The 16,983-nt window shown below is 50.1% G+C and overlaps 3 protein-coding genes across 9 annotated transcripts; 2 read left to right on the forward strand and 1 right to left on the reverse strand.

The window, feature by feature from the left end:
- Positions 1-564: 564 nt before the first annotated feature.
- LOC125956258 (phosphatidylinositol 4-phosphate 3-kinase C2 domain-containing subunit alpha) lies at positions 565-13,288 on the reverse strand. 7 transcript variants are annotated; one of them, XM_049687942.1, is made up of 10 exons: positions 13,065-13,288; positions 11,609-12,109; positions 10,641-11,533; positions 8,567-9,088; positions 5,622-8,502; positions 5,164-5,556; positions 4,898-5,098; positions 1,640-1,836; positions 1,331-1,575; positions 565-1,254 (listed from the first exon to the last, which is right to left on the reverse strand). In XM_049687942.1, exons 2-10 carry the CDS (start codon positions 12,046-12,048, stop codon positions 1,075-1,077), a joined length of 5,952 nt encoding a protein of 1,983 aa, XP_049543899.1. In that variant the 5' UTR covers positions 12,049-12,109; positions 13,065-13,288; the 3' UTR covers positions 565-1,074. The 7 variants fall into 7 exon arrangements, with proteins under 7 accessions (XP_049543899.1, XP_049543903.1, XP_049543902.1 ...); XM_049687946.1 differs by lacking the exons at positions 10,641-11,533; positions 11,609-12,109; positions 13,065-13,288 and adding exons at positions 9,147-9,428; positions 10,186-10,521; XM_049687945.1 differs by lacking the exons at positions 10,641-11,533; positions 11,609-12,109; positions 13,065-13,288 and adding exons at positions 9,147-9,428; positions 9,978-10,521.
- On the forward strand, positions 2,323-2,865 carry LOC125956345 (uncharacterized). Its single transcript, XM_049688102.1, has 2 exons — positions 2,323-2,615; positions 2,688-2,865. Exons 1-2 carry the CDS (start codon positions 2,529-2,531, stop codon positions 2,856-2,858), a joined length of 258 nt encoding a protein of 85 aa, XP_049544059.1. The 5' UTR covers positions 2,323-2,528; the 3' UTR covers positions 2,859-2,865.
- A 69-nt stretch (positions 13,289-13,357) lies between the features above and the next one.
- On the forward strand, positions 13,358-14,363 carry LOC125956332 (splicing factor 3A subunit 2). The gene is made up of 2 exons (XM_049688079.1): positions 13,358-13,468; positions 13,535-14,363. The coding sequence occupies exon 2, from the start codon at positions 13,536-13,538 to the stop codon at positions 14,298-14,300; it is 765 nt and encodes a 254-aa protein (XP_049544036.1). The 5' UTR covers positions 13,358-13,468; position 13,535; the 3' UTR covers positions 14,301-14,363.
- The last annotated feature ends 2,620 nt before the right edge of the window (positions 14,364-16,983 follow it).

Genomic DNA, 16,983 nt, shown 5'->3' on the forward strand with positions numbered 1-16,983 from the left:
ACTGTACCATCTTCTATCTCGCTCTAAAAGCCGAACAAATTTTACCTTTCTCTGGCAAAATGGTTGAAATCCGGTATTATGCTTTTTGAAATTATTCGTTGAAAAAGTTTTGGATTATCTTTCTCCCAACCCAATGCATGTCCTCTCTGGCATGCTCTGGCCCTGGGTTTTAAAGGAAATTTTCAGTGTCTGTTCAAAGATTTTCCGGAAAACCTTGGACTTTCGGGAACTGAATTCAAATTTGGAATTCGTAACTCTCGATGACCTACTCGATGATGTTATGCCAATATTTACAGATACCAATCAAACTGAACTTGTTCGATAAGCTATCTCAGCCGGGAAAAGTTCTTTCAAAGTAATTGAAAAATTACTAGAGGCTCCTCCAACTGCCCCGATAATAGGGTTTCTTCTCACGACCGTGAACGGATGGAACTTCGCTATCACCACTTGTGATCGACAACGGAACAAACGATTCTTCCGGTATGTTTTGGTCGACACGACACGATAAAGGTCAGTTCCCGGCCATTTCTCTCGTAGTAACTTCTCACCCGCCATGTCCTGTTTATTAAGGATATATATTTAGGCTCTTGCCTTCATCTTTGTGGTTCGGGGTACATTCGACATATATAGTTTCGTTGTCGCCGTGTCAGCTCGTTAGTTTACTTTCAGTATCACTCTGCTGGTGGTGGATCAGAAAAATGGTGATAAAAGAGGTTATAAATAAAAAAAATACAATCTTTTTTTATTAACACAAAACTACTGGAAAGAAAGAAAAAAGCATGAAAAGCACACTAACATGTTAGCGACAGATGCGGTGCTGTAAAATGCGCTTTATGCACATGCAGCTTAGCTACCAAGGAGCCTGGAGCACAAGGATGCGCCACGCCGCATTGTGCTGGTAAATGCTTATGCAGTCCTTCGTTCTTTACCTCCGTATGTGCATTCGAAGCGCATAGATATACATATCTTACACAACCAATAAACACGTACAATTAATTACGCAAATTAACACACACACACGTACGAAATACGGAAGGAAAGCTATTTCAATTGGGAAAACGGAAAAACCGGGATTTAGGATCGGGTCAGGTATCCCAGCTGGTGCCATTGGAGCGTTTCCTGTCGAAGATCGATCTCCGCCAGCGGCAGCTCGAAGCCACCGAGGAATGCATTCTCCTGAAGTGAATCGTGCGACCAGATCGTCACGTGTAGTACTTTTTTCTGAATAAACTCGATCGGTAGCCGATACTCCAGCTGAAAAAAGGAATTATAATCAGGGATTAACGTTTTTGAAAAACAACAAACCCCTCTTTTTCGTCATTTGTCCTACCGTCTCCATAAAGCTAGGATTGCAGTTTTTCCGGACGACCTTAGTTTTGCGCTTGGTCGTCTTCGAGCCGTCCGGTTTGAGGTACACCTTCACATACGTGTTCGGTGGCTGTCCGTTCGGGGTCGTCGGTAGGGACAGAGCGTGATGGATCATCACGATCAGCGTGTCGCGGTGATACTGCAGTGAAATCTTTATCTTGCCACCGAGCTGTGGCGGTTGACTGTCCTCGATCGCTGCCGGGTTGCCTGTAACGGTTAAGTACTCGGCATTATGAACCGATCGCTCCCTGGAGGTGGGTTGCTAAATTACCTTTCACCTTAGCCGCGTGTATGTCGGCCTCTTGTTGGTCACGCAGCAGCGGATGGAAGAACGTATAAACTAGATCGGAATGTGCGATTTCATCGGCCGAATTAAACAACGAAATGAGAAACTGGCGTATCTCGGGAAGACGGCGCTCCGCGACGACCTTGACGTTGGAGCGACCCACGTGAATACCGGATGGAAGGCTGCCAAAAAGGAAATTCAATACGGACAACGGTATAAAATTGCTGGTCTCATTCACCTCCCAAAACAGGAATTCGACTAGAAAGATGTAAAGGGCCGCCCTTCGAGCTGTTGCTGCTACAATCATTCGCCCTCAAGTGTTGTCGTTGGATTGTATAATTACTAATTGCACCAAGAGATAAGGATTGTCTATTACCCATTACGATCCGAATGTTTACCCCTACAGGTACGGGTAACTCCATATCCGGCACCCTACTGGCAGACATCTTGGAGTCTGCATGGAAGGATGAATAGCATTTGAAGGGACCAACAAATGATAGGACACCTGTAACGGCCTCTAGTCTATTGTTATCTATTATGGCAACATAATGCAACCTAAGCCCCACACACGGTTCACTCCAAACACTCACCACAACAACAGGTTGCACACATTTGTTCGGTACATTTGTGTGTCTCATTGAAAACAATTCCGTTGATAAGATATGGGCACCTGAGGCGTCAAACCATCAAATCAACCCTTCTGCAGCCGCCAGCGCCATCGTCTGCGAACTGCTATCGTCTGAGCACGGCGGTGCGCACGAGGGGCATTTTGCTGCCATTACCAATCAGTCATTAGTCGGCATCAGTTAACAGTGGTTCGAATTGACAGAAAATAGCGGGGTAGCGCTGTACACAAAGCAAGCAGACCAACACGATGGGCTTGAAACTGAGATGGTTTCGCCGAAGGATCACCTTCGATGGTATTCCATCTGCTCCTGAAAGAAGCATCCGCCGGAAGGAGGTAGCTATACATAGCATTTGTCCAGCGGAAAGTAAGTAAGCCAATTTTAATATCGCGCCGATTTCCCTACAGGCCACAAGTGGAACAGTGATCGGTGTGTATCGACATAGTAGCCACTTCGAGGATTATATTGAACCGGTTCGATCCTCCTACTGGGAACCACCACCGCAAGCGATCGCACGTGCCAGTAAGTATAAACGATCTACCGAACTAGTCCAGATTGGGATTCCCCAGCCTCCCTAACCTCTATTTTAACTTCCTCACTTCAGCTATTCGCACGAGCAATCCTTCTTCCACGTCCACCAACAGTCCATCGTCATCGGCTACCTTCAATGGAGGACGCTCGTGGCCGATGACAATGACAGCCCCCGACAGCACACCGTCCCCAACGCCGCTGCCCGTGCCCACCACTATCTCCTCTGTTAGCCGATCGGCCAATGTCGTCGTCGTTCGTTCGCCGGTAATTGATAGAAAGCCTGATAAGATAGAGAGCACGGCGGAGGAGCGCGTCGACAGTATACGGTTAAGCAATGGAATGCACCTTGAAACGCCGCCCGAACCCACATACACGCCACCATTGCCACCGGCTAGGAAGGGTGGTCTAGGGAAGGCCAAGTCCTTGGCTAGTCTGGCACCTGCGGCATCAAGCAAGAGAGAGGATTTCGACCGGACGCTACCTTCAGATGAGTCCGAAAATTCTGACATCTACGGGTATGTGACGTCGGCGGCTGATTCACACCTTAGATCAACGCAATCGGTTGAGGTGTTGACCAGCATCAATCCGTCAAAAGAATCACCTTCTTCCCCAACTGCATCACCTATCGTTACCCCAATACCACGAACCAGGAGCACGACGAGCTTAACCCAAGTTAGTCACTCCACATCACCGTCACTGTCCTCGCTGTCTTCCACCACATCAACCGTGTTGGAAGGAGAAAAGCCATCGCCACAGCTTCACAAAGTGCTGGCAGTATCAAACGAATCACCCTCGGAATCTGAGGAACCATTTCAGACCGTCTTTGAGCGGGTTAGGGTTCGCAACAAACTGGAAAGCCCACCTCCGGAACGCGGCGACAGTCCTCCTGCAACACCGACACCACCACCGGAGCAGCGCCAACCGGTACTCGTTGTTTCGCCAACTGCTTCAGCACATCCATCGCCACCACATCAGCCCAAATCGATCCTCAAAAAGCGTGCCCCAGCACCACCGCCTGTGGAAGCTACCTCGGAGATAGCCAACAAGACGCCAACAGCACCGCCACGAACGATACGCACCCAGGAAGCTTCGAATGTCGATTCTTCCTCGTCAAAACTACAACCAAAAGCTCCTGAAGAGAAGCGCGTGACGGGCACTCTTGGCGATGACGACGACGACGATGATGACTTTAATTGGGACTTTGTGCAAAGGCATCGATCGAGCATTAATCAAACCGTGGCTGCTCAAACACAGATCGATCCGGAAGTACTACGGAATGCTCCGGCGGCCTTACGGCAACCTCTCCAGACCAGTGCGTCCGAAAACCGCAGTCCGGTGGAACCTATCGCGCAACCACGAACACTTCGCGGTATGCGTAATCAGCGAGCACGGCCACAGGAGACGCGTGATTGGAGTGCAGAGCCAAGAGCCGCCACGGCAGCGCAGGATACGCACCAAGCGCGTGCCAGTGATTCAAACGCTTCCGAGACATCCGCTTAAGTTGGAGCATTTAGGGTCTATACTGTAGTACTAAAACCCCAAATAAAGGTCGTGCAAGGTACAAAGTGACGAAGAAAGAGTTCAGCGAATCAAAGGATTAGGCGGAATACTTGGGTTCCGAGTGAGTCACGAGGAGGGGAAATGAATGAGTCACAACTGGTGGTGAGTAAGGTTATTTTGGAAGGGCTAGCAAACAAATTCTGCTTATCACAGTATCGACACAGCGTCAAGCTGACGATGATTCTGCTTCGCTTGTTATCTGGTTGATATGGAATTTAAGGAACCCGTAAATAATTGGGTATAAATTTGGTATAAAATTCCTGGAATTCAGAGTTTTTTGAATATCTGCTCTAATGAAACTCAAAAATTATTAGGATAGAAGGACTTGGTACGCCTTGCTCCAAAAAGACGAAAGCCGATGGAAGAGACCTGTGACTGAAAGGTGTTCTCGACACGACTCTACAATACATCTCAATCCCAGACTTTTGGCATTACAATCATAGTTCACATAGATGGTCAAAATCAGCATCATATAAAGATTAACCTTCATGGAGTGTAGTTGTTCGAGATTCGTGATACAGCTTACCTGTGTAGCTTGGCAAGTGGAAAGTGAATGCAGAGCTTCTGATGGAATTCGCAGAACTCCTTGTACGAACGGAACAGGTATGCTGGGTCGGGCTGGTTCTGGCGTGTCACCTTCAGAATGTAGGTGTAATACTTTTCCTGATCATACCGCTTTTGAAACCCATGCACCGTAACCGATTTGAGGCGTCCATCCTGTGCCATCCTGGGGAATAAAATGGTTTCATTATCATTCCAGGAAACCGATTCCTTCATTGTACGGACACTTACGTGTACACTCTTGGTATAAAGCTCAGCAGCTCACCATCATCCGTTTCGGACGAGAACTTCATCTGGGCGATGTTGTGCAGGAAGAAGTTGAACTGCGTGAACCACGACTTGAGCGAAATGTGGATCATCTTAGCGAACGTGGCGGCCGCCTCTGGGTTTGATTGGCCGGGGAGCAGCGCATTGCGTACGTAGTTAACCGCCTCGACCGTCACACCTGGAATGCCCGAGGTCGTCATCAGGGCGAACATGTGCAGCAGCAGATCACCGTGCCGGCGTACGATGTTAAACGCCGTACAGCACAGATCTACGAACTGATGGAATTTGGCCGATGGCCGATCACCACCATTTATCACATACGCCATATCGGACGTCAGCACGAAGGGCGTTCGATCACTGTAAGCAGAGAAGGAACGGCAGCTATTAGCGGTCCGCCTCGATCAGCACGGTGAGGAACTTACCGTTTAAAGTTGCCAAACATCTGCGCATCGCCCAGGAACTTCCCGAAATCGATGTGGAACAGATGGCCGGATGTTTTGAGCATAATGTTATCGTTATGCCTATCACAAATGCCGAGTATGTAGGTGGCCACCGAGTAGCCGGCACAGGAGCGCGTAAAGTTCTCCACCGCCCGCTGGTACTCCAGCTGGCTCGGATTCTGCTTTGCTAACCATTCCGCGATCGATTTGTCCTTGAACGAGCCGGTCACACCCCATTCGACCTGTATCTTGCGTAGCGTTTCCGAGTCCGAAACGAGCTCGATCATACCGCGCTTGTACGCCGTCGGGACACAGTTGAATGTGACCATCTTTAGATCGAGCCCTTCACGCAGCCACATCTTGTCCATGATGCGCACCATCTGGATTGTTAAGCTGTCCTGTTGCAGATCGTCTCCCGCTTTGAATATGGCCGGTACCACCCCCCGATCCGGACCTGAAAAGTTGATCTTCAGCGGAAGCGTGTTCGAGTTGAAGTAGTTACAGCTGCGCACGACCACACCGGTCACTTCAGCTCCCGGTTCCAGCGGTAGTACGGTCGGATTATCGATCAGCATTTGGTTGACGGATTCTAGACCCTGCTTCAGGATTGTCAGTCGATGCGATTCCTTGGCGTGCTTCACACTTTGCGCTACCTCCCCTAACCGTTTGCACATCATGTTCTGCGACAGGAACCGTGCCGTCAGCTTCTCGCCGCAGATTGCCAGCAGCGCACGAAGCATCAGCTGATTGCGCCGATGGTAGCGGGCTTGATTCATCAGCACCTCATCGCCGGCGTGTCCAGCCGTTTCGAGAATGTTCTGGGGTGCTTCCCCTGGTAAGCTGTGTAGCAGCAGCCAGTACAGATGATGCGCGATACGTGGTGACTCGAGGGATTTGCCAAGCAGTAGTATCGCTAACGGTGACCCTTCGTATGTATCGTGCTTCAGTGCTTGCAGCAACTGCGGTAGGTAATCGACAAACTCATCGTTTGGCATCGCGGAGATCCACTCGACCGCCTGCCGGCGTACCTCGAGATCCGGATAGCGTGGTAACAACAGTTCCAGTGCCTGTACCGGACTCAGTGCCGTCCAGGATTTCAGCAACGCGTGCAAATCGGCCAAACACGCATAGTCCCAGCTATGAGCGGCATGCAGAATCTTGGGCAGTGCGTGTGGGAAGGTGTGCAGATAGTGACGCTTCTCCCACAGTACCTCACGCTTCTCGAGCTTATCCGGTGAGTAGCCTTGCTCGGCCGTATCGATCAACTCCTGCTGCAGATTGCGATCAAGACTGTGGAAATCCAGCTTCACGGCTCGCGGCAGATTGCGGATTGGTTCCGGGAACACCACAGCTCCTCCGTAGCTTGGGATTTCGATGCCCAGTATGGGAAAGCTCCCCCCGATCGGGTACGTGCCTTTCGATGGTGCCGGCCCGAAGTACTTATCCGTCGTCGGTGGCCACATCGGCAACAGGTAAGATCCTTGAATCATCTTGCGTTCGAAATCGAAAAACTGTATCGAGCACCACCCGAGCTCGATCTGCGTCATGCGACCCCTAGCACCATCATCCGCGTTACCAACGGGGCCACTGGTACCGGGTCCTGCTCCTCCACTAGCATCCGTTGTGCCATCAACCGGCTCACGAATGCAACCGTATAGCACCAGCACTAGCCGTGCCTCGCGGGGCAACGTGCACACCGGATTCCGGAACATAATCCATGAGTTGAAGGTTAACCGCGGATAGATACCGGACAGTTCGTTCGAACACTGCACCACGTACGGTTCACTAATGTACCGGGCACCGTGATAGATCTGCACGCCAAGATTGTATTCGTCGTGCGTCCAATTTACCGGTGGCCGATGCAAACATGACACATTCACCATCACCGATTGCGAGATGTTGCAGATCGAGATCGGATTGGCCGAGTACTCGGGCACATTGACACAGAAGTTCACGCGGAATGCTTGCGTGTAGATCTCCAGCAAACTCTGGATGCTGTTCCGAACCTCGTTGCAGCGATAGCGTATCTGTTCGGCGATCGTACGTGGTCGTAGTTTCACTTCCGCGTAATCACCACTCTCGGACACGATCGCTAGGCTACCGTTGCTGTACGTTTGCTTATCTTCCCCGTAGCTGTACACGGTCTGGCCGTGATCACAGCACGTTCGCAAATCCTCGATCGCTTTCGCTATGTCGAGCGTATCGAGTGGTCCGAGTAGATTGCAGATCGCCTTCACGGCCTGTATCACACCGGAGCAGCTAAGGATCGTACGACCGGAGGGACCATCCTCGGCCGACGAAAGCAGCTTCTCGATCTCGGCTTCGAGCGTTTCGAGCAGTATCATCAGATCGTCGTAGCCTATCGCATGGGATGTTTCCTTTGGTAGCAGGTGCTCGTGCCGTAGTTCCGCATCCTGGGCATCGTCGTGTGCCGTCCGTGCGATCACGTTCATGATGCGAGCCGTTTTCGGCACTAGCCCCAGCTGAACGTCGTGCTCGAGCTTGATGCTATCGTGTACGCACTGTAGTTGATTGAGGCGCGAACGTGTGTCCAGTATCTCCTGGATACCGATCGCCTTCAGCACGTAATCACTGACCGTATTCGCGATCTGACCTTCGAGCGCACAGTACACCTGCGCGATCACATGCTCGACCGTCGTCGTAATATCACAGGTAAAGGGAATCGGTACGCTGTACCCATCGAGTTGGCCCTTCTGGGGCTGTTCGTGCCGCCCACCGGGGAAGCAATCGAGCGACGGATGGACCAGTAGCTTGATGCTCGTTCCCTGCGGATAGCGGTTCTCGAAGACGGCCGCCACCACGTGGCCTACGTTCGTTTGTGCATCATTGTGATGGAATCGTCCTGCAATACGTGGATACAACGGTAAGTGACAGTCCAGACCAGCTACGTCCAGCGGTTTACGTACCTCTCAACTGCTTCACTGCATTGTAGAACGCAATCAGTTCCTTGTCGTAGCTCTTGGAGATAACCACGTTCTCGTACAGCTTGTACGGTGTGGTACGACGCTCTGTCGCACCGGTGACTTGCGTTCGCTGCATTACCTCGTAAGTGGGTTGCATATCGGCGTTCGCTGGCACTCCCCGTAGCATCGTGTGATAGAAGCTTCCGGTAGAGTTACGCGGTGGCAAGGGCGGTGGCTCTCCAGCACCACCGGCGGTGGCCTCTTCTGTCGTTGGCGAAAAGCCTGATTCCTGTACCGGTACCCAGGCATAGGAAGCCAACGACATGGCGCCGGGTGTACCGGGTGGAATGACGCCACCGATCGCTCCGTACAGTGACTGCGGTGGTGAAAGCGGTGTGGCCGTTTTATCGGACAGTGACCGATTGACGACGGCATCGTAGACCGGATCGGAGTACTGCGTGCCACCGCTGTAGATGTAATCGAACGGATCGTAATCCTCATAGTACGTCGATGCGGTATCATCACCTGCAATGGAAATTGGAGGTTCATGATCATGATGAGCAACCGAGCACGAGCAACTAACCGACCAACCGACCAAAACCAACGAACCAACCACCTTTAACAGTCTGTCCAAAGCGCCCTATCGGCACCGTGTTAGCGAACCGCCCCCTGCGCAATGCTTTCATCGTGTTGCGCACCTCTGTTCCTTTACTGCCGGAGCAAACTTCTTTCCCAGACCCAAATCGTCCTCAGCATCAAAAACAAAACAAAAGTGCACCACAACAAGCAGCGCTCAACGGCGGCGTTTTGATCTTCTCTTCACATCTTCACACTTTATTGAACACCGAACCGAAACTATATCGATCTAAAGGAAGTGATCAGATGGAAGGAGGTGGGAAAAGAGGGACTATTTCATTCGACAATTTTTCTTATGCACTAGCACTACAACGCAGAATAGGGGGTTGGAAGCGCTTCTGAGCTTCAAAAGAGAGAAGGCACGTCAAACGACTCCCCCCGATAGAGAGAGAGAGAGCGTGCGTTTTAAGGCAACGATGGTCGAGGTGATTACGGGATCGATTCCCGGGACCACATTTCGAATTAAGTTCTACCAAATTTCCTACCAACCTATCGCTTGCGGGAATCGATACGGAACTGCCGGCACTGGGGCAGCCGGAGTGTTGATAAGCAAAGATAAGTGGCTAACTGATAAGCTTGCAGTAGGGTAGCCATGTCTATAGACTAAACACAGCGACTAACAATTTAAGTGATAAGAGGTAACGAGGTAAAAGGGAATGGGGGGAGAGAACTAGAGAGAGAGACAACGCAAATCAGGAATACTTTTAATACTAAACGTTTGCTAGTAAATGTAACTTTAGAGAGAACGCTGCTGCAACTTGGATTAACTTCAACTAACCACGACAAACAGAGTGAGAGCGATCATCACCAGATGGGTGGAGGATCGCCTCTTTAGCACCACAAACTAGGACCGAGAAACGTGACCGCGTAGTGCAGTCAGAGCATAGGCTTATCACTGCATAAGAAAGCGTCAAGTAATTAATAACCGCGGCATCTGGCAGTCCACTCAACAAAAAAAAAAAAGATGAAAAAAATCGCAACAAAACCGTCAACAGGAAGCAGAACACGCTCGAGAACGTGGTTCTGTCGCTGTAAACGACGACGACGACGATGCCTCCCACTAATTAAGAGAGAATCTCTAAGCTCGTTGCTCTTCCCTCCACTATTATCCACTGCAAGGAGGGGGGAGAGATTAGAGCGACAAAGTAGTTTAGACGCGGGCGTTACGCCCTGGCCTTTCCATCTGGTGCCAAACCATCTGGTGGTTGACATTCAAAACACTTGATTACATTCTACTTATTGACAAAAAGCTAATACACAAAAATAAACATTCAAGAAGGAATGACTTGTGTCAATAAGAAAAAGTAGTTAATAAAAAAAACAAAGAGAAACACATTACTCCTACAGATGGTTGTTCAAGGGTGGTGTGCGTTCGAACGAGTGATACGATGGTGCTGTTGTGGTGGTAGTTGTGGTGGTGGGGCTGAGGATCGTGCTTTACCTTTCTCTTCGTCCCCAAGGCTGCTGCTACCGCTGGATGATCGATTACCGCACAGGAGCGGATCAAACGCCTCCAGCACGGAGACCCGTGAGTTCTCCTCGTATCCCAGATCGATCAGATTCCCATCGGTACCGATGGCCGCTGACCGTTGCTGGCTCGTCGTGGGATCACTCTTGGGGCGCAATATGACCTGGTTAGCTCGGCTGCTACCGTTCTGCTGGTCTCTTACCGGCGATGGTTGCCGATTGGTACTATGTGGTGGTTGAGGAACCGAGAGGCTACCAGGATGCGGTTGCGAAAGTGATCGCCCCGATGCGGTCGGTACGTGTACGAGGGCCGATTCCGGATTGGTAACGGTGTTGGTTACGCCGAGGATTGGCGGTACCGATGGGTAGACCATCGTCGTGGTTGTCGTTGCCGTCGTCGCAGCTGTCAGTGGTTGCTGTGTTGTGCCTAGCGATGGTGCTTGTTGTGGCTGTGGCGTAACGTACGCAACCGGAGTAGGCTGTTGGAAGGATGGAACTGGAACGATACCACCAAAGGGCGGTACGACGGTTGTCCCGTATGCTGGTGGTCCCGATGCCGTAGCGACCGCATACGTTGGTGGACTATTGTACAAGCGGCGCAGTTCCTCCGGTGTCAATGGTTTCGGTTTCGCTGCCTGTTGATTGTACGGTACGACCTGCATCGAAGCAGGCACTGGCGGTGTCGTGATCTGAGAACCGTACGCTCCCTGATGCAGTACTGGCACCGTTGGACCTGTACCGGGTGCCGGAAGGTACACATTAGGATGAAACCCATACGTGGCGGCGGATACACTAAGACTTCGCTGTGGTTTAAAGCCAACATCGTACAAACTGCCAGAGGTCGGAGCAGACGCTTGTGTGTTGAGGCTGTGCGAAAAAAAAAACGATCCATGGCGTTAGCGATTGGCCTTAGACATATGGGGCGTACCCGGGGTAACTTACCGGTGCATCTGTGTGACCAACTCTTTGAGATTGTTCCGTGCTTCCTCCTTCGGATCCGGAGGTTTCGGCAGGGCATTGAAGGAAATGAGATCGGCCTCGTCTCGACTCAACGTGGACGTCGCCGCTGATTGTGAGGCCGTTGCCTGTAGTGTGGCCGGAGTACGGCAATCACTGTGCCGTCTTACCGGACCCGTACCACTCGAAGCGACTGGCGTTGGCGATCCTCCTCCTCCAACGATGCTGCCGGTGCCACAAGCAACACGACGTTTCAGATAGGCACGGTACTCTTCGAGGCACTTCGGATCACGGGCCATCTCGGGCGCAATTTGCCGCTGTTTGGCCGAAATCTTTTCCAGCTCGTGTGTCTCCAGACTAAGTGCCATCGCACGCTCCAGCTCGGCCTGATACCGCTGCTCCATGTCCAGCTCATTCGGATTCATTGCGTGCGTGCTTTGTTTCGGTTACTGACTGATGCGTGCACCGTAGGTATGTATTCTCCTCCTGCAAAGAGAATGGTGTAGATAGATTTTTTTAATTCAATGAGCGAAAATGGTCGAAAACAACATAAGAATCATAATCCCTGCCGCTCGACCTTCGTCATGGCTTGCGGTCGCGGTTGATTAGCGATTTTAGTGGTGGGTGCGTGCGTGTTTATCGGTTGCGTTTGTAGTAGAAGAAAGCCAAACGAACGGACGAACGGACGGACAGACGGACGAATGGATTTCGCAATGCTCTCTGCACGCTTCTTATCAGTCCGATGCTCTTCCGTACCCCCGACCCGGACACGAACGTGACATGACGATTATTGCCGGAGTGCTTAGAGCACGCTGGATTTTTCACTTCGAAACCCACGCCGGCCCCGTAGCAATAATTGAATTTTATTGCTCCATTTTCGCCTCAGAAAATACATTTTGCAAGTTTCCCAAAGTACAATGCGCAGCATTCATCGACCAATTGACTAAGGCTAAGGTTGAAAATGGAAACGAAAGAAGCGAGGACTTTGAAGAAGATCGAAGCAAGCGTCAGCAGCAATTTACCATCAATTCATCCCAGCGCTTCTTCAACGCCTGCTGCAACAAGTGTTCTACCGTGGGGTGCGGGCGGGGGAGCTGAGTTCTGAGTGCGGCGTTCTATGTTGCTTGGTTTCTTTTTATTCGTTCTCTCCGCACACTCGACGAACGCGTAAACAAATCGTCTCACATATCGCCAACTGCGGGTGCGGGTCCAGAAAGTGAAAGATGATTATCAAGTTGGCTGGAGCCCGTTTCCTGTCGCGTCCCCCACCCTCCCCGCTTACGCACTTCAAGGCCCGGCGAGGGAGGAGTGCGAGCGACGACGGCGTTCTGCGTCTTGCTCTGGGCAAAGATTTTTCTGCGACAGGAAGTGGCCACGGGGCCGCGGTCTCGAAAGACGACCCCACCCGCAACACCCCTCTCCCGGACGGAGTGATAATTACCTCTGGCTTCTCCTCCAGCCCCGTACGGCTGTGCGTTTTTGGTTTTCGGCTCCCTACGGCTACAGTGGCCACCGCTCGATTACGGTGCACATCCCGTGCGGGATGGGATGCGGTGGGCGCGGGATTGGCCTCACTTATTACCTCACTTTCGTTAATTTCGTAAAAACGCGACACGACACCGAAAACACTTAAATCCCGTTGCAGGCGGTGTGTTTTTTTTATTTTGTGTTTTGACAAGCGGCATTCGAGCAGAAATATTCGAGCAATAATTCGAGCTGCTCGGAATGCCATTCGAACTGTCACTAAAAAAAAGTTTTGTTTACCAGTTCTGAGTGTGGAATTTTTGGTGCGTGAAAAAGGAGGAAAAACTCGCTGTTTCCCGGTTGAAGCTTCGATTCTGCAAGGTACTGTTCCATGTTACTCTGCCGCGTCGACAAAATACTTACCACATTTCGTATTTCGTTCCACAGAATGGATTTCCAGAACCGAGCCGGCGGCAAGACCGGCGGTGGTGGCGTCGCGTCGTGGTCGGAGAGCAACCGGGATCGGCGGGAGCGGTTACGCCAGCTGGCCCTCGAGACGATCGATCTGAACAAGGATCCGTACTTTATGAAGAACCATCTTGGGTCGTACGAATGTAAGCTCTGTCTGACGCTGCACAACAACGAGGGTAGCTATCTTTCGCACACCCAGGGCAAAAAACATCAGGCAAATCTGGCCCGGCGTGCCGCCAAGGAGGCGAAGGAAGCACCGTGGGTCATCCAGCCGGAAAAGCCACGCATAGAGCCGAAAAAGTTCGTCAAAATCGGTCGCCCCGGCTACCGGGTGACGAAGCAGCGCGATCCGGACAACGGCCAGCAGTCGTTGCTGTTCCAGATCGACTACCCGGAAATCACCGATGGTATTGTGCCGCGGCATCGCTTTATGTCCGCATACGAGCAAAAGATCGAACCGCCGGATCGCAAATGGCAGTATCTGCTGTTCGCCGCGGAACCGTACGAGACGATCGCGTTTAAGGTGCCGTCCCGGGAGGTGGAGAAGACGGAGGGCAAGTTCTGGACGCACTGGAACAAAAACACAAAGCAATTCTTCTTGCAGTTCTCATTCAAGCTGGAACCGAAAATCATTCCCCCACCGCCACCGAACATGCACCGCATGCCGCACCCGGGACGACCGATGTTCAATCCGCTTCCACCGCCACCGATGGGTGTTGTCCCGGCACCGCCTCACATGTAAGGAGGAGGGGAGAAGTTCAATGCGTTCAAATAAATTTTACTGTGTGGGAATTACCACAAGATCCCGAGAATTGAGGATCCGCGATTTGCACGATGATGACAAACGAAGAGCGCAATCATAGAAAATGAAATATTTCTGCTTGTCCCTTTATTCCGTTGGCACATACGTAGGTGATAGCATGTATCAAAGATGGTTACGTTTAGCAAGAATTGCAAGGACATTTAAAAAGTTGTTTCGGCTGCAACGGAGCCACGAACGTTTTGATACTAGCTGCGGCAAGAGTCACAAATGTGGCAGCCGTTGGGCTGCACGAAGTCGTTAGTAAACCATACAAACGGTCGTTGCATACAATAGGACCGCCTAAGTCCTGACACGCATAACCTCCCACTGAGGATGCGCATTGTAATCTGAAATCAGAAAAATGGGTTATTTCTTCACAAAATAACTCATTCGGAAGTGTTTCATTTATGTATGGTGTACTCACGAGACAAAAGGGCCACCAGGACAATTATCATTTGAAATGAGTTTTAAAATGGATCGTACCAGCGGATAAGGAGCCACCGAGCCTGATCCGATCGTTATACAGTCCGGGATACCGGGTTTTGAAACATCAATCAGAGTCGACTCTACCGCAATGGGTTTCACATTTGCATACCCGCTGAAGCTGCCCTTAATGGTTACAACAGCCAAATTGTACTCATTAGTCGTCCAATCAAACTGGTCGTGGATTTTAAATCCGGTAGTATCAAACAGGAATCCCTCCTTTTCTGGGTAATTACTACCCGCACGGATTTGAGTCTGGTGAATGAATCGAAATCAAATAATCGGGGATCAGTTATAGTGAGCTTATACGATTTGTATCCACTTACCGACGGGGCTTGCGATGGTGGCGTCGAGCGCAACAAGCCTGCCGAAGTGAGAACGTTGGTATCGCTTATAATAGCACCGAGTTGGAACACGGAACCCTCTGATGGTATTGTAATTATTACCGTTGCTAGGTACGGATAACCTGCAATTGAGATGGTGCTTCCTCCGACCATGCGACCAGCCCTTTTAGTGTCTTGCTGGTTGGTGCCTTCGAGTACAGAAGTAGTGTCGGCATCAGTATCAGGATCGGTGGGGTCGTCTTGTGCTTTGGTACAATATGCGCAGAATAGGACTGCCAGCAAGATAAGTTTCACACTTTGCTTCATCCTTGAAACCACTGGATACTTTGAAGAGTAACTGAATGATAAGTCCTACATCAGACTCACGTTTATATCCAAAATCCGACATCTTACCGTCGATACATCTGAAGGCCATCGATACTAAGCCTTGTAGTTGATGTGACAAGTTTTTTTATCGGAATGTTGTTCATCAAATCAAACACCTACCATCTAAACAAGCACCTACGCCCCTACAGAGTGCGGAATGGCCTTGCTGGATCAGAAGATTCACTAGCAGTGTTTCCGTGTATCTGGGTAAATCTAGGCATAGAAACGAGCCAGCTAGTGGAGGGATCATGTTTTGGTCTTAACCCCAGCTCAATGGAATGGCCTTGTTACGTTTGTACAAGTTTGACTCTACGAGGACATCCTACAGCCGCACAGTTCCGCCACGCGCTTCTCCTGCCACGAAAACAAGGTTGAGTCTAGATGTGTCATAGCCAAATGTGGCCTACGCGCTCCATCACCGACAGCTTCTAGGAACTCAGTCCGTATAAAGATGAAAAAAGAAACCGATCCGTACGAGTTTCACTGGCACGGGCAAGATTTGTTTGTGTCGTCAGCATCGTTTTTTCGATTTGAATGTACAACGTGGTCTCCCCCGTTAGTATAACTCTGTGCTACAGAGAGGTAGAATGTGCTCCACGTGGTACGAAAAGTACTGATAGGACGATATTTTTGCAATTGGTATCTATCATTTCCTCGTTTCTGGTTGCAGTTAGGCCAAAAAGGTAGTGTGTAATAGGTTTACGAAATTGACAAATCGGCATTCTTTGGAGCTGTTTCCCTAACCAACTTTTCGTTGTAACTACTTAACTACTAAAGTGAACCAATTCTTTTTCAATTTAAATTGATTTTCATTTTCAATATAATAATACTTTACTTTCTTATTGTGCTTAACCTTCATCGTCATCAAATGTGTTGGAGTAAAATAAAAATTTCAATTTTTCGTAAAAAAAATGTAAAAATATACACATTGGCCGAACTTAACGAACATACATAAGCTCCCTTAAGTGCTATACCAAAATGCCCCAAACGAGAGACTCAAAAACTAAGTTTCATATAAACTCCCTAGGTAAGCGTGAAAAGACTGGTTGAGGACCTCAAATTGTGTATAATAGCTGATCAAAGAAAGGATGGCGAGTACACTGATAGATGCTTTATTCCTGTATCAAAGATGGTTACGTTTAGCAAGAATTGCAAGGACATTTGAAAATTTTTGTTGGTTTCGGCAGGAAAGGAGCCACGAACGTGTTGATACTAGCTGCCGCCATATTCACAAATGGGGCAGCCATTGGGCTGCACGTATACCCTACAAGACCATACAAACGGTCGCTGCATACAACAGGACCTCCTAAGTCCCCACACGCATTACCTCCCATTGCGATAGCGCACTGTAATCTGAAATCAGAAAAATGGATTATTTCTTCAAAAACTTACTCATTCGGAAGGGTTTCGTTAATGTATGGTGTACTCAC

The sequence above is a fragment of the Anopheles darlingi genome, chromosome 3 (genome assembly GCF_943734745.1).
Source record: "Anopheles darlingi chromosome 3, idAnoDarlMG_H_01, whole genome shotgun sequence".
Classification (NCBI taxonomy): Eukaryota; Metazoa; Arthropoda; class Insecta; order Diptera; family Culicidae; genus Anopheles; species Anopheles darlingi.